At 36.3% G+C, this 23,114-nt stretch overlaps 1 protein-coding gene across 1 annotated transcript; it reads left to right on the forward strand.

Moving 5' to 3' along the window:
* Positions 1 to 1,426: 1,426 nt before the first annotated feature.
* Positions 1,427 to 23,114, forward strand: GLIPR1L2 (GLIPR1 like 2). Its single transcript, XM_030322077.1, has 4 exons — positions 1,427 to 1,660; positions 3,798 to 4,043; positions 6,454 to 6,557; positions 23,006 to 23,114. Exons 1-4 carry the CDS (start codon positions 1,427 to 1,429, stop codon positions 23,112 to 23,114), a joined length of 693 nt encoding a protein of 230 aa, XP_030177937.1.

A 23,114-nucleotide genomic window follows, 5' to 3' on the forward strand; every position in this document is an offset into this window, starting at 1 on the left:
TATTTATTTTTGGGACAGAGAGAGACAGAGCATGAACGGGGGAGGGGCAGAGAGAGAGGGAGACACAGAATCGGAAACAGGCTCCAGGCTCCGAGCCATCAGCCCAGAGCCTGACGCGGGGCTCGAACCCACGGACCGCGAGATCGTGACCTGGCTGAAGTCGGACGCTTAACCGACTGCGCCACCCAGGCGCCCCTAAAGCACACTTTTTTTAGATATTTTTTCACCAACCAGTCAAATGCTTTCTTTGTGGCAAAATTCTATCCCATGTGGGCGATTTCAAATATCACCCTTTGATGCTATTGAACACAATATGTTACATGCAAATGTGTGCCCCAAAACAAACACGTGCTTTTATTATGTGCCTAGAACTTACATTCTTCAAAGCAAATTTTCTTGAGCAAAATGTTTGGAGGTGAAGGGACACGGCCAAAATCTGCTAAGACACTAACCATTCTGTCTGAAAGAAGGAAATGAAAACAAGAAATGAGTTCTTACCTACTACTGTGAACAAGACAATTTGCCAGAGATGATGAATACTGATATTCCAAGCTGTCAATACAGTGTGAGTTAGGAGAAATGAAAGTACTTTAACCTTATGAGAATTTGATGATTCCTAGTCTATGCCCTAAAAGCTGAGCTTTCCACTTTTCCATATAATCTGTGGTTCCCACAAAAGATTATTAAAACACAGAGAGAGGGGGGCACTTGGGTGGCTCGGTGGGTTAAGCGCCTGACTCCAGTTCTGCTCAGGTCATGATGTCCATTTGTGAGTTCAAGCCCCATGGGGCTCCCTGCTGACTGCACATTGACCGCGATTCTCTCTCTCTCTCCCCTCTCTGTAAGAGCCCCTACCCCACGAGCACTCTCTCTCTCCCAAAATAAATTTTTGAAAAGAAAAAAAAAAAACACGGAGAGAAAATCTCAATGAGGAAGTCCACCTTAAAGAGGAAATACTTTTGTCCAGGAGGAAAATAAAGGGCGCGTCCTGCACTACACTTCCAACTCCACAGACAAGAATGGAAGAAAAAGATTAACTGCATTTTCATCTGTATCACAGACGAAAGCTCATTTCCCCTTGCATAATTAGAAGGTTCCTCCGACGTGTTCGTTATTCAGCAATTGCCAATCGGTATGCAGATGGCTCATTAATAAACGATGACACATCATCTGGTGTCAGAAATCAACTCTGGATAATATTCAGCCACATCAGTTTCCTGAAAAGCCTGCATTCATTTAACTCAAGCCTCTTCGGTTAGTTCAGCAGACAGCTCTGACGAGCTTCTCCACCCCGCACGTCTTCCGTCCCCGCTTCTCCCTCGGCTCCCCAGAGAGGCGGACCCGCCTGCCCGCGCGCCCACGTAGACTGGCTGGTCACCCGGGCGGGCCGGCGCGTGCGCACCGGCCTGTCTGCAGCGGGCGGACAATGGACGCCCCTAGGACCTTAGCGCCCGAGCGGTCCGCCCAATCGCTTCCTCGGATAGGAGGGGTTCTTTTGAAGCTGTGGCTGTGTGAACTCTGGGTACTGCTGCCGGATTCCGGTGTGAACATGAAACTTTTGCCTCACGAAGAGGAAGTACATTTTATCAATGAATACGTGAACCTCCACAATGAGCTCCGGGGCAACGTCTCCCCCGGAGGGTCTAACTTGCGCTTCATGGTGAGGCTCTAAGGCGGTTGTCCGAACCGCCCACAACCTCCTTGTCACGACGCCACTGCTCGGCCTCGGAAACCCGGGCCACTGCTTCACTGAGGCTTACGGATGGCGGGGAACTGCACGTCACTGTGGGTTTAAAATACGCTTGAAGTGATTACACTCAAGAAATAGAAACCACTGTGTGACACACAGTTATTACCAAGATTTTGCAGGGAGCTGGGATCTGTAGAGGCACTCACCTAAGGGGATGTCTCAGTCACCTCGTCCTAGTCCTGGCCCTAATTTTGCCTTCCCTGAACAATGTTATTCTTGCTTCTGCCCCCCCCCCCATTTCTATTTTACATCTCATCAACTGTTTCTCTTGCCTCCCGTCTTCGTGATTGTCATTAGAAATGGCTGCAAAATTTATTGGACAAATATTCTTTGACCAGGCAATTAGGAGCTTCCAACTTATATTATAAATGATATCACAAGGGCTGTTTCTCTAGACATAAGTCTTTTCTTCCTTCTGGGTTAGTTCCCTAGACAAATTCGAGAAAGGGGATAAATAGATGAAGGATATGATATTTTTATTTATATGATATACAGCAATTGCTATTCTAAAGGGCTGCGCCAAATTAAGTAAATACCAGCAATGTGTTATAACTTATTTGCACACAGTCATGGGAAGCAATGACCGAAATGCTTACAAACTTCAAGTTGAGAGTTAGACTTACTGGATTCAAATCCAGGCTCCACAATTTACTGGCAATAAGTAGCTATAAGTCAACAACTTAATTTTTTTTTGTTTTACTTCTTTTGTGAATTAGAGACAATAATAATACATAACTCGTGGAATTATTGTGAAAATTAAGTGAAATGATACTTAAAACACATTTAGAATAGTGACTAGTATGTAGTAAGCTTGTGATGTGTAAACAGTATGCAAAATAAGACAGGAGGAGGATAGTCCTTGGAGCATTGTTTGCAAATGGAAAACTAAAGGGCCATTAATAGTGAAATGGTAACATTTATTATATGCTATCCATACTACAGAATAGAATGTAGGGTTTGTAAAACAGGTGGATCAAGCTGTGCTAAAATGGAAAAATCTAAAAGAAAACTGCCAAGTTGCAGGCCAGTTATATTGTGTATAGTATGATTACAATAGTGCAAAGAAAGAAAAGCTCACAATACCTACCTGAAACATCCACACTTGTATCTTATATTTGAATATGTTTGTACGTGTATGTATATAGACATAGAGAAATGTATGCATAAGCAATTTTTTTAACAACTGTTACCTTTGGGGAGGAATGTTGGGGGTGGGAAGTATTCTAAAGGCATGATTTATTTTCTATATTTTCTATATTTATGTATAATCTATGAAATTAAGAAAACTCTAAGGAAATCTTAGTATTGGTTTTCAGAAATGTTTATTTTCAGATATACTGTAACATGTATACAAAGCATTTTGATTTTACAACTATTTTGCTGATTTATCTATGGGTGCTGTTTTTGTTCTTGTCCTTAATCAACCGCTGAATTTAATGAGTCTGTAAATAATGATAAAATTACACATTTCTGCATATTTCCAGGGCTAGCCAGGAAACAGTATCTTGTGATATTTTCTTACATTTCTGGGGCTATCCATAAAACTTTACATTTGCCTCTTTTATAATATTTACCAAGTACCGCTATGTGTTAAAATCTTATCTATAAAATATAGAAGAGAAAATTTATGCCAGACTTTGTATTTTATTTCTCACATTACAATAGTTTGCATATACTCAGTATTCAATAAATAGTTCTTAGATAAATATTTTAAATTGTATTACTATGTATAAAAGGAATGAGATTAAAAGTATATATTCTGAATAGACTACATGTAAGAGTATTATAACCATTTGCATCATCTTAAAATCTGATTTTTTAATTACAAATATATGGGTAGTCCTTTCCCTCAAGAAATAGTTATTTCATTTATGATTAACTCAAAAGCATTTTCCCTCATAGAAATTCCACAAACCAGACCCATAAGCACAAAGTTAGTATTGTTTCCTTAAATCTAATATGAGAACTCTAGGAAAATAATTTAGAGAACAACAACAAAAAATGTTCATTATTATTTTGTTTTCTTTGATTTTTGCATTTTTTTCAGACTTGGGATGTAGCTTTGTCACGGACTGCTAGAGCATGGGGGAAAAAATGTTTGCGTGAGCATAATCCTCATTTAGAAGAAGTAAACATGGCCCATCCTAAATTTAATGGTATTGGTGAAAATATGTGGATTGGCCCCGAAAATGAATTTACCGCAAGTATTGCTATCAGAAGTTGGTATGAAGAGAAGAAAAGGTACCATATTGAAAATGACAGTTGCTCTAGTGACTGTTCTAATTATAAACAGGTATCTAATTTTTATATTAATTCAATAGACTCCTTAATTGCTTTACTAGTGAGTTTTTATTATGTTTAATTTTATAAATTAACCCAAATGGTAAGTTACTTCTAATAGAATCAAAATTCTAATCATTCCTAGATCTTCAAAATGTCTATAATTCCATCTATTACATGAACCATACAGTTAAAACATTTCTTTAAATGTGGTAAATTTCATCTCCATACCCAAAAATGAGAGGTACTTTTCTAAAAGCAATACGTACTGGAAAAGGATGAAACAGGAAATAAAAATTATTTTTAAATTATTGCCTATAAACATAAGTAAAAGACTTGATTATTTTGCACAGATCAGTATACATACTGCTGTATAACTGATTGATTAAAGCATGTTAAGTACAAATTAATAGCATTATTTTCCTGTCTCCTGTCTAACAATCCACATTTACACTTTATGCTCCAAGAATACTAAACTACTTGTTATTTCCTCTACACTTATTATTTTGCATATCACATTATTTATAATCATCTCTTTATATATGATACTACACTAAGTACAGAGACCTTGTCTTATCCACATATCATGGACAAGATGTTTCAACATGCCAACAATATAACATTATTTTGGTCTTCTATAAATATTTGTACCAGGAATCAAGAAATTATTAGATGAATTTCCAAGCTGATTTAAGAGATTATTATTTTTTAATCAATAAGATCTGATGTCATGTTTTATGCAGAACTTAAAATCTTATGACTTTAAGACATGTTGAACTCATGTCTTTATGTTCCATCAAATGAATCATGTTTTAAAAGATGTTTGACTGTTCTTTCTTCTTCTAGAAAGTTATAGTGGTTCTCCATTGTCTTACTCGTATCAAAGCCAGACTCCTTAATATGATTTTAATAATCCCAGTAAATTAATCATGTCTACTCCATGATCTACTCCTGTGTTATATTTTACTCTTTATTCCTGGTATCATAGACATTTTTGTTTCTTGTATCTTACCTACTTAACTCCATTTGAAATGGTGCAGACATTCTATTCTCTATTCTTTTAATGTATCACTATTTCTTTAAGAATCACACTTTTAAAACCACTAAGACTTGGGATAAAAAGGAAAGGAAACCAGAAACTGTTTATTCCACAGAGGTTAACAAGACCAAACACTTTCTTGTTATGTGGAAGTTGTGTGGAAGTATTAGAAATACTAAAGTCATACAGAGAATTTCTGGAATATCTTTAATCGTTCTCATATTGTCATTCCAATTCAAGACCCTTTTTCCTTTTATAGAAACCAACTCTTTTATTCATTTGTTTTAAATTGCAACCCCAGACTCTATTTTATTTCATAATGGAATTTCCTCAACAAAAGAATAGAGAAATGCTGACTGCTTTCAATTACTCTCTACTCTTGTATAGCTTTTCCTTTCCTTCTATAATCTTGATGTTTGGTTTTTTTTTCCTTTCTATGCACAACTTCCAGTCTTCTAAAACGTTATCTCCTCCTTTTCCCTCTTCCTATCTGCCATAACGTAGAACTCTCAGACTCAACAGGAGTTTGAAAATTGATTCAGCATGTGTGCCTTCCTTTGATTCTAAACCATTCTGGATCAGTATTTCTCAAACTCTTTATCCTAAGTTTACAGTGGTAGAACCTATTAAAGGTTTCTCCAAGTACAGTTTGGGAAATGCTTCCCTAAATCTGTGATAATTCTCTACCTGCATCCCAACTATCAACAATAGCCAAAGTATGGAAAAAGCCCAAATGTCCATTGACTGATGAATGGATAAAGAAGATATGGCATATATATATATATATATATATATATATATATATATATACACACAATGGAATATTACTTGGTGATCAAAAAGAATGAAATTTTGCCATTTGCAACAACAAGGATGGAATTAGAGTATATTATGATAAGCAAAATAAATCAGTCAGTGAAAGATAAATATCATATGATTTCCTTCATATGTGGAATTTAAGAAACAAAACAGATGAACATAGGGGAAGGGAAGCAAAAATAAGATAAAAACAGAGAGGGAGGCAAACCATCAGAGACTCAAATATAGAGAACAAACTGAGGGTTGCTAGTGGGATAATGGGTGGGGGGATGGGCTAAATGGGTGATGGGCATTAAGGAGGGCACTTGTTCGGATGAGCACTGGGTGTTATATGTAAGTGATGAATCACTAAATTCTATTCCTGAAATCATTATTACATTGTATGTTAACTAACTTGGATTTAAATTAAAAAAAAAATTTCTACCTGCATCCAAATGAAGAATAGTTCATATTCCTTAAAATGCTTGGTTAAAAGTTCTTTGTAAATTGTATATATTATTGTTTATAATATGGCAGAGTAAATGTTTAGAATCAAATTTTGTTTTCTTTGAAATCTTTGTTTTAGCTTGTTTGGAACACATCTTACAAAGTTGGTTGTGCCATTACTAAGTGTGCAAGAGTTGAAAATATTAGATATGCAGCAGTTTTCATTTGCAACTATGCGCCAGGGTAAGTTACTTTAAATTTTAAAAAGAATATTAAACTGGTAACTTTTCAAGGTTAGGTTTTCCTAACTTTCAATATATTCTTCTAAATGTCTTTGTAAACTGTAAAATAATTAAATATAAGATATTGAAGATTTATATTGAAATATTTTCAATTCTATAATGAAATAAGTAATATTTGGGCATATCGATTTAAGGTATAAATTAGCCAAGTATTACTTACTAAAAAAATGTTAACATTAGTATTATTTCACAATATCTAGCCTAATGAGCATAGGAATTAAATTATTTTCCAAAATAGTTTATTCCCATATTTGTAATAAAAGTCAAAGGAAAATAAGGTTAGATGTGTATAAATCTAGATTGTGTATAATCTAGATTGTGTATACAATAAATGTATATTGTAAGAGTTGTTTCAGGAGTGCATCAGTTTTGTAACTGAAAGACACTTTTAATTGACCATCCTTTGCAAGTTGTATTGTTATTTGAGGCTAGTCTCATTCATATAAAAAATCATAATATCTCAAAGATGCAAGAGTACTTTAAAAGTCTCCTAGTAAATCTATCCGTATGAAACTTGGATTCTTTCCAGTGACTTACCATGTGAATATTTATCCCACACTTGAATACCTTCCTAAGACAGGAATTAACTACCTTCAAAAATAGCCTTCATCTCTGGAGAGCTTTGTTGGAAATTCTGAAATTTTCTTATAGGTCAAGATGATACTATAAGTAGTATCATTAAAATATCTAACTGAGAAAATATCCTAATCAATAGGTCAAGAAAACAGTAAAATTAGCTATAAGCTAGGATTGAGAAAGAATTTCTGCCAAATAAAATGCTCTGGGACTAAACCAAAAAGAAAAACAAAACAAAACAAAAACAAACAAACATTGATTACTGACTACTGATTGTATTCCTCTGGATAGGGAAAATAACAGAAGTATGATATAAATCAAATTAGATTCAGAAAGTCCCTTCCTGAGAGGAGTTTTACTGACTTTGAACACAGTCATGCAAAACAAGTTCAGGATGTAGAGTCGTTACAAAACCTTTTAGGCTCCCTTTCATTTCTACAGACTGAAAGCATTAGGATGATGTCTATTACATGGAGAAACTTTTGAAAGTTAACTACTCATTGGTATTGAAAATTCAGAGAATTGGGTACTGACGTGAGGGAAGAAAGAGATTCTTTTGGGGCACTAGTCTTCATTTATGCGCTCAGCAACCCTGTACAAGGCTCTGATCTATCTACCAACAAGACCAAAAAAGGCTGACCATATTTAGTTTTTAGCCTTGGAAGGAAGACAAACAATAAATAAGTAAACACATAAATAGATAATATTTAATTAGATAATAAAATATGCCATAAAACATAAAGCAAGATAAGCAGATCGGGAATAACCAGTATGCAATACAGATAGGGTAGTTGCAAGACAAAGTAGCGTTTGGTCTAAAGATGACTAAAGAATATTTCAGATAGAAGTAAGAGCATGCACAGAGTCTCTGAGCTGGGAAAGATTTAGCATGTTTGAGAAATGAATAACTGCTTAGAAGTAGGAGTTGAGGTAGAAAGTTAGGTGACAGCTATACCAAATAGTATACCATAAGCCATGTTAAGGATTTTGGAATTTATTCTAAGTAATGGCTAAGCCATTGGAAAGTCTTAAGCACGTGAGTGACATTATGTTATCTATGTTTTGAAAAGAACACTTAAAAAAAATATCCTTGCTGTTGTGTTAAGCATTGAGTATGGGGAAACATGAGTTCAAAGAGGAAAGCAGGTGCCTGGGTGGTTCAGTCCATGAAGTGTCCAACTTCAGCTCAGGTCATGATCTCACAGTTTGTGAGTTCAAGCAAGCACAGAGCCTGCTTCGGGTCCTCTGTCCCCTTCTCTCTCTGCCCCTCCCCCACTTGTGCTTTCTCTCTCTCTCAAAAATAAATAAACATTAAAAAAAAAAAAGATTGTTTCTATATGACAGGCTATAGACTATGATTGGTTCTTTTCTTTCTAAGTAAGTTCTACACCCAGTGTGGGGCTTAGGCACATGCTCTATTGACTGAGGTAGTCAGGTGCCTCTAGACTATGGTATTAGGGTTTTAGCATGTACATTGATTTTCTATTGTTGCATAATAAATTAGTACAAAGGTAGTGACTTAAAACAGCACCCATTTTTTATCAAACAGTTCTATAGACTGTAAGTTCACGCACAGGGTGGCTGGATTCTCTGCTCAGGGTCTCAAAGACCAAAATCAAGAACTTGGCTGAGTTCTTATCTCTAAAGCTCTAGGGAAGAATCTACTTCAAGTACATTCCAGTTGTTAGCAGAATTCAGTTCAATGTGGTTGTAGGACTTGGACCCCATTTACTTCCTGGCTTTCAGCCAGAGGTTGCTCTCAGCTTCTAGAGGCTGCCCACATTTCTTAACACAAAGTTCCCGCCATCTTCAAATCAGCAAAACCTTCCCATTGTTCAAATCTCTGACTTTTCTTCTGTGACCAGCCAAAGAACACTCTCTGCTTTTAAAGTGCCCAAATGATTGAGTCAGGCACACCTGGATAATTTTCCTATTTTAAGGTCAATTGTGCCATATAACATAAATTATTAATAATGGAAGTAAAGTTTATCATATTCACTGTCCTGGGAATTATGCAAGGCTTGTACACCAAGGGTAAGGGGGCTCGTGGTCCCTCTTAGAATTTTACCTACCATAGCATGGAAATTGAGAGGAAAGGTCAGTTTCTGGATATATTATGAAGGTGGAGCTAATAATACCAGTTGATGGATTTGACTTTAGGGATAAATGGGATACAATAATCTAAAATGATACCTGTGTCTTTAGTTTGAACAGCTGGATGAATAATGATGCCATTAACTCAGATAGGCAAGAACAGGAAATGTGTTTTATGTTTGCACATATTAGGTAGAAATACAAATGTGGGAAATGAAATGAATCATGAGAAGTAAAAAGTTCTGTGAAGGACTGGGATAGAATTCAAGTAGAGGCAACTACTGGTATAAAGGCCCTGAGGTAGAAATAAGTTACAGTCTTGAATGAGATCACCTTATGAGAGAGTGAGTATGGAAACTTAATTTAAGGATGAACTCCTAGAGCACTGCGGTATTTCAACTTTAGGCAAAGGAGATAGTGAAGTAGAATGAAGAGAGGCTAACAAGATAAGCGGGAAACCAAAACAGTGCTGGTAAGCGTCCTTGGAAGCCAAGTGAAGAACAGGAGTCAATATCACCAAAGTGGTTAACGTATGAGATGCCTCTGAAAAAATGAAAAGCATGAGGAAGGAAAGATGACAGTTTCATTTGACAAGATGAAGGTATTTGGGGACCTTAATAACAGTGGTGAATGCAAGGGTATTCCATAACTCCAGTGGTAAGATGAAGCTACATGGTAGGATTACTCTTCTTTCCACTCACTGTCTGGTAGGCTTCTTTGTCTTGAAATTTCTACCAACCATTTTTCTTTTGATACAAATATTGGCAAGTTTGCCCTGTGAAGGATCTAGGTTAGAACATATATTAGTAAACTCAGTTCAAGTTTTATTTGATGTGTACTCAAAATAGGCAGTCATAGCTGTCTTTCTTAAGAATAGTTGGTAGAAAAATCAATCCATCATAGTATTAGGAAATACTAAGTAAAAATGAATATAAGAGAGCCAAACTAAAAATTGAAACATATAGTGGGCTGAATGGTGGATCCCCAAAAAGTAGATCCAGGTCCTAATTCACAGAATTGTCACTATTAACTTACATGGCCAGAGTGAGTATTGTCTTATCTGGCAAAAGATGTGATCAAGATAAGAATCTTGAAAGGAGGAGCTTATCCTAGAATATTCAAGTGGCCCTAAATGCAATCACATATATTCATGTAAGAGAGAGGGAAAGCCAGATTCAGCACTAGATACACGGAAGGAGAAGAAGCAAAGGGATCATGAAGAAGAGGTTAGAGTGACATATCCATAAACCAAGGAACTTCTGGAGCCATCAGAAGCTGGAAGAGTCAAGGAAATCTCCCCATGAACCTTTGGAGGGAGCGCAGTCCTGCCAACACCTTGGTTTTGGACTTCAGGCCTCCAGAACTATGAGAATAAATTTCTGTTGTTTTAAACACCCAGTTTATACTAATCTGTTAACGTAGTCACAAGAAACTAATACAGAATGGAAGAATAAAACAGATTTGGCCATAGAGAAAATATAAATCAATGACAACCTTGAAATGTTCTCTCAGAACACAAAGATGAAGAATAAAAGTCAAAATATATATTAAAAAAGAAAGGAAATATATAGGGCAGATAAATCTATATATTGGTGCTCCTAAAGAACAGAGAAGAATAATTGGAATGTATATAATCACCAAAAAATAAAATAAAATAAAATGTTCCTGGGGCGCCTGGGTGGCGCAGTCGGTTAAGCGTCCGACTTCAGCCAGGTCACGATCTCACGGTCCGTGAGTTCGAGCCCCGCGTCGGGCTCTGGGCTGATGGCTCGGAGCCTGGAGCCTGTTTCTGATTCTGTGTCTCCCTCTCTCTCTGCCCCTCCCCCGTTCATGCTCTGTCTCTCTCTGTCCCAAAAATAAATAAACGTTGAAAAAAAAAATTAAAAAAAAATGTTCCTAATCTATAAAAATACTCATATAGGGGTGCTTGGGTGGCTCAGCCAGTTAAGCCTCTGACTCTTGGGGCACCTGGGTTGTTCAGTAGGTTGAGCATCCAACTTCAGCTCAGGTCATGATTTCATGGCTCATGAGTTCAAGCTCCACATGGGGCTCTATACTGACAGTTCAGAGCCTGGAGCCTGCTTTGGATTCTGTGTGTCTCTCTCTCTGCCCCTCCCAACTTGTACTGTCTCTCTCTCAGAATAAATAAATAAACTTAAAAAAAAACCTCATAAGGTATTAGAAAAAGTGAGCTGAAACAATATTTACACATACCATTTTCTAGTAATTATTCTTCAGTTCCAAAGATAAGACTCATATATATATATATATATTTCTAAATAAAATAAAACAAAGTAAAAACTTTAAAATATTAATTAGATTAGCCTTGAACTCAGATATTAGAGTGGGTACAAAGATGACACTGATAATTTAAGCTTAAGTGATAGGTAATTTTATTAACTAGTCTAGGAAAAGATGTAGTGTGGAGAAAAAGGATTTGTTTATTTTTGGACATGTTGCATCTGTAGGTGACTGTAGCATCTCTTATTTAATTAAACATACATTTGTGGTAGATGCACCAAACACTGACTTAGGCAAGAGAATTCCATATTTCTTACATAGTGTTTATCCTAAAAACACTTATTCTCTGTTGGGAAGGAAGTATGTAAAAGGGGGAGGGAGCAACATTAGCCAAATACATGCACGTATTTATATTTTAAATAGAAAGGAGTTGTAAAAATAGGTATGAAATCATAGAAACAATTAGCCTGAATACAGATTTAGAAGCAGTCAGCTTTGGTGCATAGATGATGTATATTAGAGGGGGAAAGAGGTCAATAGGGAAGGTTAGAGATCTGAGCTTGAGGAAATTGACTTGAATCTAATGCTACAAGAGGTAAATGGTAGTGTCCAAAAGTATTCAGTGCAGAAAATTTTCCTTATTTAATAGGTAAGGAAATAGAGTCAGGCAGGTCATGCCATTTTCTTTATTTCATAAACAGCTAGAATGTAGCTTTCCCAGCCTCCCTAGAAATTTGGTGGGACCACATGACTGAGCTCTGGCCACTTTCAGACTTAGCCTTTGAAATTTTCCTACATGATCCTTCCCACTCTTGAACTTCTGTCATCTGCTCTGGTAGAAGATTCAGTTGTTCTAGAGGGTGGCAGAGCCACAGGATGAAGTACATGAACCAGTGCCCCAGAGGAAAGCTCTCTTTTACCACTGCCAGCACCTATACTTCCGTGCCATGAATTCTGCCTACCATCACATGGAAATGGTGAGGAAAGTTCAGATAAGTATATAGTTTGAATTTGGAGCTAATAATACCTGCTGATTGATTTAACTTTGAGGGTGAACAGAATAGAATAATCAAGGATGCTATCTATGCCTTTAGTCTGAGCAGCTGGATGAATGGTGATGCCATTAAATCAGATAGGGAAGCCTCTCCAATGAGTAGACCTTGAGGGAAGATCAAGTGTTCTGTTTCAGACACAGTAGGTAGACAAATGAATGTGGGAAATGTAAATGAATCATGAGAAGGAGTTAGTCAGATGAAGGTCTAAGATAGGTTTCTAAGTAGTAAGAACTGCAGAATTTTCGGTTTTTGCATGAGATCCATTTTGAGTCAGGGCAGAAATGAGTCGGTTTTACATGAGACCACCTTGTGAGAAAGTAAGTATGGAAAATAGAATGGAAGAGACTTGAAGACTAAGCTTACATCATTACAGTATTTCAACTTCAAGCAAAGGAGTTGTCAAAGGAGTTTAAAGAGAATCTAGTGAGGTAAGAAAGAAACTAGAACTGTCCTGGCACTTAAGAAAAAAAGCATTTAGAGTTACTTTCTCATCAGTCTCTTTTTTTATGTATTATGTATGAGGTGGTCCTTTTTCTATGCTTTTCTACACACATCATAATTTATGATTCAATGATATACATACCGTAATCATTTTAGACATTTTGAATAGCAGGTTAAATACATTAAGTGCAAACAATGCATATAACCATTTGAAGTGATGAGTATATGAAGAGCTAAGATAAGTTCACAAATGTTCAGTGACAACCATATCATATTCAGGGCCTGGATGTAATTTTGAGACACCATAAATGTTAACATGGATCTCAATTGCAGAGATGCTAAAATATGAAAATATGTGTATATTAGAATTATGAAATACAGTACATTACTGAAAGAAGAGCTCTATAGAACAATATCTATCTTTACTATATATGATTAAAAAGTTATAAAATAATATTTTATTCACAGTTAAGTACAATTATTTCATATTTTAAAATATTGTCTGTGAAGCACTAAATTTGATTTTATGAACTATTAATGGTTTATGACTTGCAGTTTGAAAAATAATGCCAATTTAGAACACTATTCTTATATAGATGTTTGGCAGTAAAGAGGGTCAGTGTGTAAAGTTGGATGAAAGCTGTTTTTTTGTAACTTTGGTTGAATTTGTATAAGCTAAAGAAAGCCACCAATTAAAAGAAAGTGGTAGAATATATTAGAATATATGAAGGAAGGGGGAGGAATTAAAGAGCAAGTTCTATGTGGAAAAAAGCAGGAGGAGAGAATTATAAGAAAAGTAAATGTAGAGAAAGCTTAATAGTGAATATTTTTCTTCCGTTCTTGCTCAATGGAGCTCATGAGGGCTAATCTATTTCATTGATCTTTTGCAAGAAAAGATTTCATATTTATTCATACTTTATGATTCTGTTGTTTTCTATTTTATTTTGAGATATTCAATCTTCTGAATGTTTTTTAGGAGTAGAGGCTGTTATATGTTGCTATTTTTGTTAAGGTATACACATTCCTTTATCTTTAATCCTGTTAATATTGAAGACATTTACAATTATGTATTTTCCTCTGATTAGAATTTTTGCTTAACCTTTGTATTTTGTGATATAGCCTCTTTATCATTGCTTTCTGTGGATTGTAATTTTAGGTCATTTTAATAAAATATGTTCAATACATGATACATAATCATGATAGAAAATTCAAAGCTACCAAGGAGAAAATAATGTTCCCATTTCTGTCTTCCATTTACTCTCCCCAATATTTTATCCTAAAAGATATATTCTGTGCATATACAAAAGTACGTCTATCTTCATGTGTGTTTCTGTAACTCAAACTGAAGCACACTACACTTTCTGTGGCATTCTTTAATTTTTTTTTTTTAACTTAGTGATATGTACTTGAAGTCTTTTCATTTGAGTACACAGGAGTTTCCAGGGTTTTTTAAAAAATATTTTTACAGTGTTTTTGTTTGTTTGTTTTTATTTTTATTTAATGGTTGTGCAAAAGTTTATTTAAACAATGCTCTCCATTTAGTGGATATTTACTCTATTAGCTTTATTTCAAGCAATAATTATGCAAGTAGACATGTAGTTCTCACATGAGTTAGTATCATACTAATATGATTTCATAGTCATGGGATTACTAGGTCAATAAGGATATGTACTTTTAATTTGGATAGATATTATTATCTATTCATCATAGTCACACTGTGTTTCTAAAACATTTTTTTATATCAACATATGAGTGTGACTATTTTTCTGTTCCCTTGCTAACATAATATATTTTCAAACATTTTGCTATTTACTCCTATGAGTTCAGTATGCTTTAATTTTCACCTCCTAGGGGCGCCTGGGTGGCGCAGTCGGTTAAGCGTCCGACTTCAGCCAGGTCACGATCTCGCCGTCCGTGAGTTCGAGCCCCGCGTCAGGCTCTGGGCTGATGGCTCAGAGCCTGGAGCCTGTTTCCGATTCTGTGTCTCCCTCTCTCTCTGCCCCTCCCCAATTCATGCTCTGTCTCTCTCTGTCCCAAAAATAAATAATTTTCACCTCCTATTTTACATGAGTTTAGGTATCCTTTTTGTAAGTTTCAGAAAATTTGGATATCATTTTCTGGGACCTGGCTGTTCCTATACATTCACTATTTTTTTCTTAAGTTCTTGGACTTTTGTTTTCAATTGTAAGAGTGTTTAAATAGCAAGAAAATTAGCTCTTTCATATAATGTCACTTCCAAATATTTCCCAGTTTGATATTTCATTTTTTACTTTATTTTTAATGCAATTTATTTTTTCCAAAAAGAATTATTTTGTTATTGGAAAAAAATGTATCAATACTTTTTTTTCATGGGTTTTGAGGTGTGAGTCATACTTAGACACGACTTCCCAAAGTATTATTATTCCACATTTTCTTCTAGAAATTCTTTATCTTTTTAACTTTTAAATATTTGGTCCACTTTGCCTTTGGACATTATGTAAGCTAGTGTAAGAATTAGTCTCCTGATTAAAATAACTCTAAAGACCAGACAAAACATATAAGATAATTGCCTTCAGGCATTACAAAATAACCAGTGCAGGGCTATGATCTTTGCAAATAGACAAGAACTTAGTGTGAAGCCTCTATTTGCCTTGGCTTTCTCTCTGAGAGAATTCTCCAAACCACAGCCAGAGAAACAGAAGCCAAGGAAAGGATGTATTGTTTTCTGGGCAAAGGAAATATCAGTGTTTATTGATGTTAAGATGCCTCATATTTAGGACTAGGATCCCAAAGAGTAGGGGGCTGCAAAGAAGGACCCCAAAGGTCTATAAAAATTGCTTTTGGGTCCCTCAATTCCTAAGCTACACATCTCAAGGCAAGATTCTGGGAAGATTAGGTAGGAACAGTTGCTTGGAAACTGATGGCCTGCACAGACATCGCACAAGCTGCGCAGTGCTGAGAAGACACAGCTGCAGTTTGGGCCCAACCAAAACTGAGAGATACTGATCAACAGCCTGGGGCCTTACCAAACAGAGCATAAAAATCCAGAAAATATTCATACATTTGATTATACACAAATTTAAAACTCATTTATGGCTAGAGAAATACCATAGATCTAGCCAAAGAAAAAATAATATACTGGGAAAATATAGTTGTGTAATATATGGCAGAGTTAATCTTCTTAATTTACAAAGAATTCATACCAAAAAAAAAAAAAAGAGATACAACCCAGAAGAACAACGTGCAGAAGATATGAACAGGTCATTTACTGGAAAAAATGGTTATTAATCATACAAAAAGATATTCAATCTCACTTATATTGAAGTAATTCAAGTAAAAGCAAAAATGAGTGATGACTTTTCACTCATCCATCTGAGAAGATAGAAAAGCTTAACTGATACTCTGAACATGTGAGGGGACAATAAATTGGTACAATCTTTCTGGATTTGGCAAAATTACAAAATTTAAAATATGCTTACCTTTTGATCTTGTAATCCCCATATTAGAATTTTATGTTATTAATATCTTCATGAAAATTGGCCAAGATATATATACAAGGATACCCATTCTAGCCTGTTTTAATAGCATAAAACTGCAATAAAACAACTAATGACTCCAGTAATAGCAGACTGAGCAATTAATTTACTCTACATTATTGTGTAGCCTCTGAAACTACTGGTATCTTTATGTACCAATCTCGCTTGTTAGATGAAAAAGTAAGATGCAGAACAATAATAAGATTGAGTCTTTTTGTTACAGTAGCTAGCATGATCAGAAACTAGAGTGATTTAGTCAGAGAGAAGTGGGAAATTTCAGTTAGGGGAGTAGCTGTGCTCTACTAGTCATTCAGAGACGCGGGTTGCTCCCATCTTGTTTCTTCACCATTCCCTGAGGGCAGAGTCTTTGTCTGCAAATCGAATCCAAGTCACAGATGAGGACTAGCTCGAGCTCAGAGTAAGGGAAAAGAAATATGTTGGTGGCATGACCATCTCTTAAAGCACAGATGGGAAGTGATGTGCATCACTGCTATTTCCATTCCATTGAATATAAAATTGATCACATGACCACATCTGAGCTGCAAGGGAAGTTGGGAAATGTAACGAGGCTAGCCATTAATGTGCCAAGCTAACATACTGTTATTTTAGTATTTTAAGAGATATTTAGATTGACAGCAGTCTATCACAATATATAAGTACTGAGAATTTTTGTGGAAAAAAACCTTATTTCTGATAGGAATCATAAGAAGCTGTTAAACAGAAGTTACCTTTGGGGAGACATATGGAAAGTGAAGGATGGAGACATTTTCTCCCTTAAGGTTGCCCTTTTCTTCTTCCTCCTTTCCACCATATACTTACAAGTATTATACATGTATTACTTTTACTTATTTATTTACTTTAACATCAACAAAGGATATATCGACTGAGATGGGAGAAGTATTTGAGACATTTTTAGAAAGGGTTTGTAGGTCATTGTATTAAGTAATGAGAGGAAATCGTCAAGGAAGATTCTCAGGATTATGATTCAGGCATGACTGATATTGCCATTAACTGCAGTGGTGAACAGTGAACTTTTAAGGAGGGAAGATGATGGATTCCATCTTGAATATAATGAATTTGAGTTGGCTGTGAATTACCTACTTTGAGATGTTCAGTAAGCAGGTGGTTATATGGGTCAGAAGCTCATGAGGCGTGGCATAGACAAATATTCGGAGTGCCAAAGTACATACAGTAATTGAAATCATGGGCATAAATGCGATTGTCTGGAGAGAGAGGATAGAGTGAGAAGAGAAGAGGACCTCCAGAATGTCATACCAACATTTAAAGGCAGTTAAAGAGAGAGAAAGTGGGAGGGGGAACCTAAGAGTGGCACACAGACAGGAGAAAAAACAGAAGAGTATGGTATCACAGGAGGCATGGGGGAAAGAATGTTTTTAGAAGGTAGTAGTAGTAGTCCAAAATTTCTAATTCTAAGAGATCAATTAAAGTAAGGACTTTAAAATATCAAATTAAAAAGAAGTTCATTGATAAACATAATAAATGTAATTCTTTAGAAATATGATCTTTCATGTCAATACTTAAACAGACTCACATATTTCCCACTTTGAAAACAAAGCAAAATAATAACAACAATAAAACAGTCCTCAATTCATTCCAAGCTGGCATCAGTTTCTTCTGCTCCACAGAAATGGTTCTTTTGTGTTTATCAATGTGATATATATTGCATATATGTATGTGTATGTATATGTATATGTATATGTTATGTATATGTATATATAAAGATACAAGTTCCTGAGAAGATGGAATGGTATTAAAGAGACTGGCATTAGAAAGGAAGACGGGCAGTTCTTCAGTTGTATTAGAAAGGAAAGAAGAAGGGAATAGGTATATTTGTCATATTTAGTGACGGAAAATTTCTCATGTTCCAAGCTAACGGTTATTATGTGTCACTGTGAAGTAGGACAGACAGATCATGTCCTAAGAATAAAGGGGGAGACAATGAAGCTGAAATTTTGAGGGTTGGGAAGGTTTTAAATAGTTATTATGGAAAATGAGGGAGGAAGCTGACTAGAGAAACAGAAGGATTCTCTACCTAGTGTGATGATTTTTCTCCAGCGGTACCCACCAGCCCTGAAGCAGACATAGAGCATGTGGACAGTAAGATTCTGTCATTTTTTCCAACACTGGGGTTTTGTCAGGTAGACATAAAGGAAAACAGTGCAAGAGAGTTTTAGAGTTTTAGCCAGATAATAATATGCAACGGAATTAGACCTGAGCTGTATGGAGAAGAGACAACAGTATATAGATAGGGAGAAAATAGGAGAGTAAATAGACTTGGAGTACCAGTGAACTTCATGGAGAAGTGTAGCAGGAGTAAATGAGTGAGCAAACTGGAAGAATAGGAGGCTACAGTCAGGGAATGGAATATGTTACTTTGTGAGCTCAGAAGTGGGAGTAACTTTAGGGGATAACAAGATCCAGAGTGTGGCTACAAAAGTGACAATTATGGAGTATTGGGAAGTTTTGAGATGGTGAAAACATTCAGTAACAGACCAAGTTATTGGATGAATTATCTATAAGCATATTGTAATCATCTATGTCCCAAATTCTAGGACAAGGACAATTTTGGCTGAAAAGGTAGATAGTGACTGACCCAGGTGCCAAAATTAATAAGGAGGCATGATCAGGGTTACCTGAGTGGCTCAGGTGGTTAAGCTTCAAACTTCAGCTCAGGTCATGATCTCGAGGTTCGTGAGTTCGAGCCCTGCATGGGCTCTGTGCTGACAGCTCAGAGTCTGGACCCTGCTTCAGATTCTGTGACTCCCTCTCTCTCTGCCCCTCCCCCACTCTCTCTCTCTCTCTCTCTCTCTCTCTCTCTCTCTCTCTCTCTCTCCCTCTCTCTCTCTTTCCCTCTCTTTCTCTCTCTCAAAAATAAATAAACATTTTTTTTTAAAAAGGAGGCATGATCAGAAAGAAGATGGTATCTTGAGGAGGATTAGAGGATGGTGCAGCTAAATAATATCCATCTCAAAAGAGCTTTGTTGGTATTTAACTCTGGTGCCTAGATCCATGGGTGCAAGATGTGGAAGCGAAGGAGGAGATGTGACCAACTGAGTCTTATGGAAAGCAGTATAAAGTAAGGTAGCTTTGCACATACAGGGATAATTTGAGGCAAAAATACCCAACAAGATTCATGCTTTTCTTGACCTTAAATAAGTCCATATAGTCATGGAGTTTTAGCAAAGACAGATATATGAGCTGTATCAGAAGGAGAGCCAGATAGGATTGCTAAAAGATAACCTACCTTGCTGCTTACTACATTTCAGTTTTCTGTAGCTAATTGGGATAGATCTTTAAGTCTTCTTTGGAAACGTATAGATGTCCAGGTATGAACCAGAAGCCAGTGTTGTGGTATTTCTCAATGATACGTGGAGGTAGTGAAAGTGAAAAGAGTTATTGGAGGTGGTCTAGTTATTTTGGCTGTGTGAGATGGAAAAGTCAACACCTGTTTGATGTACTCTGCCATCATTCTGTGGGCAGTCTTTAGGCAAGATGAGTTTTGTACATGGAAAACTTGGAAGAGAAAAATTTGCCTATAAATTGTAATTGCTAAATTGTCAATCCATGGAGCTGGATTACTTCCTTCATAAACAAAGTGGTGGGAGATATAGGACTAGTGAAGGCAATAAAAGTTTCTTTCTTTTTTAAGTTTCTATATGTATTTTGAAAGACAGAGACTGTGCATGCAAGTGGGGGAGGGGCAGAGAGAGAGGGAGAGAAAGAATCCTAAACAGGCTCCACAGTATTAGTGCAGAGTCCAATGCAGCGCTCGATCCCATGAACTGTGAGATCATGACCTGAGCTGAAATCAAGAGTTGTACACTTAAGGGGCACCTGGATGGCTCAGTCAGTTAAGCGTCCAACTTTGGCTCAGGTCATGGTCTTGGGGTCCATGAGTTCAAGCCCTATGTTGGGCTCTCTGCTGACAGCTCAGAGCCTGGAGCCTGCTTTGGATTCTGTATCTCCCTCTCTGTCCCTCCCTTGCTCACTCTCTGTCTTTGTTTCTCTCTCTCTCTCTCAAAAATAAATAAACATTTAAAAAAATAAAAAATAGTTAGATAATTAAGCTGAGTCACCTGAAAGTTTCAGTCACCACCAGAATTGCGTTGATTTTGAAACAATATAGATCTATTATAAAATTTGAGGGGTGCCTGGGTGGCTCAATTGGTTAAGCGTCTGACTTTGGCTCAGGTCATGAACTCACAGTTGCGAGTTCGAGCCCAGCATCAGGCTCTGTGCTGACAGCTCAGAGCCTGGAGCCCGCTTCAGATTCTGTGTGTCCCTCTCTCTCTGTTCCTCCCCTGATCATGCTCTCTCTCTCAAATAAGTAAATAAAGATTTAAAAAGATAAAATGAAATTAATAAAATAAAATTTGAATAATGGTCTTCTAATGGATTTAGGATTGGACATGGGTATAGTTACTCTTTGGGCCACCCAGGCAACATGTCCTTATCTAAGTCCTGGACACAGGTCCTATAGATGGTATGGTCAGATATCAGTCTGAAAAATGTCCCAGAGGGCTGCTCAGTCTTGACTTAGAGAAAGCAAATACCTAAAAATAGAGAAATTTGACTGCTTCTTCAGGTACTGCTTGGACAGCTGTGAAGTTTCAATGGACATTGCTGGTTATAGGTACTTACCTGTTGTTTTCTCCTAATCCAGCCCAATAATTCCAATTGCAGTTGTGGAATTGTATAGATTCAGACTTGATTTAGGCTAGACTTCTCAAAACTCAGAACAAGAGGAAGATTGGCATGGGAGAGTATTAGTCTGGCATTTCCGGCCATATAATATAAATAGTGATATGAAATTCAAATCTTTGAAAAAAAGAGAGCCCATTGTATTCTAGCATGATGTAAATTTATTTATTTTGATTGATTGATACATTTATTTATATATATTTCATTTATTTATTTGCCTTTCCAAAGTTATTCTAGGCTATAGTCATCAGACATGATCATGGGGTGATTGGCCTATGCTGCAGATTTTAAAGGCAGTCTTTGTAGTGAGTAGCATTTTGTATAGGTTCAAGGGCAGGGGTCCTCCGTCCCTGTGTCTAAGGACAGGAAAAGTGCTGCTTTTGTATTGGAGGCATCTATTTCAGTGATAAGAGATTAGGGCAAGAAATGTAGGGTAGGGTGTCGGTAAAGGTGAGTAGATCAATTCTTGAATTTTTGAAAGGCTAGTGTTCTGCTAGGATCAAACAAAATGCATCTCTTCCTTGAAATGGTTTTATAGTGGAACAGTGACATTAGAGAAGCAATACCTGATCTGCAAATAACTATAAACCTCTGGATGTCTTTGATGGACTAGAAAGCTTGCCATTCATGGGTATCATATACCTTATTGGGTATCACCAAAAACTTCTGATAAGATATGACTCAGAAATTTGATATTCCGGTTTTTGAATATGTGTTTCTTAGGTTTCACCCTTCTTCCAGACGGCCCAGAGTGACCAAACCAGGGGCATATGTGCCTAACATTTGTTTTTATAGTTTCCAACTACACACAGAATTTAAAATCCTGTTTAAATAACCAGGATTAATGACCCTCTGGTCACTAAAAAATATCATTTCCATTCCTATCTTTCTTCTTTCTTAACCTAAATCCTTCATATAAGCTTCCCAATTCGTATCTACTTTGGAGCCTCTTTTTTTACCTAGCTCTAGGAAATTGATGTAATAATTTCTCACTTCTTCCCCCTGTTCCTTACAATGGATTAAACCAAATTTTTTTAATCCACTTTAATTTATTTGTTTGTTTATATATTTACATTTTTTTTTAATTGAGAGAAAGAGAGAAAGCAAGTGAGCGAGGGCAGAGAGAGAGAGGAAGAAAGAGAGAGTGAAGTAGGACTCACCTGAAGCAGGGCTCCTGTTCACCCAAAGCAGGGCTGGAGCTCACCTGATGCGGAACTCTAACTCACAAACCATGAGATCATGACCTGAGCTGAAGTTGGATGCTTAACTGATTGAGCTACCATGGCTCCCTATATTTATGTATTTTTAAAGCAGACCTCTAAGTAAGCCAAGCAGCTGGGTCTTTGGGACAATAGGCATTTCAGAATTTTGCAAACTCATCAGAAATTTAATGTATCATTTCTATAGAACTTTTAATACATTTGTACCAAGCAGAAAGCAATTAATTATAAAACATTCTATAACATCATTTTGAAAGGAAAATTTTGCTACAAACTAAAATGAAAGCAACATTAAAACTAACTCATTTAAATTATACTACTTTGTTTCAAGGACAAGGGAATTCAGAGACAATTTTCTTAGGGGAAAAAAGGAGAAGATTACTGAAATTTCCAGTTTCAGTACTTTCTAGAGTCCATTTTCTTAGTTAAATCACTTTTATAACCTAACTAAAAATTGGTAACCATGCTATTTAAATGATGAGATTTGAGACTTTTTTTAACTAAATGTTTTCTGCTTTTTTCTAGAGGATCTCTGTCGAGAAGGCCTTATACACCAGGAATAGTTTGTTCTCAATGTAGCAGATATGACAGATGCACAGATTTTCTATGCAGTAAGATAAAGAAAATAACTTAA

This window comes from Lynx canadensis, chromosome B4 (assembly GCF_007474595.2).
Source record: "Lynx canadensis isolate LIC74 chromosome B4, mLynCan4.pri.v2, whole genome shotgun sequence".
NCBI lineage: Eukaryota > Metazoa > Chordata > Mammalia > Carnivora > Felidae > Lynx > Lynx canadensis.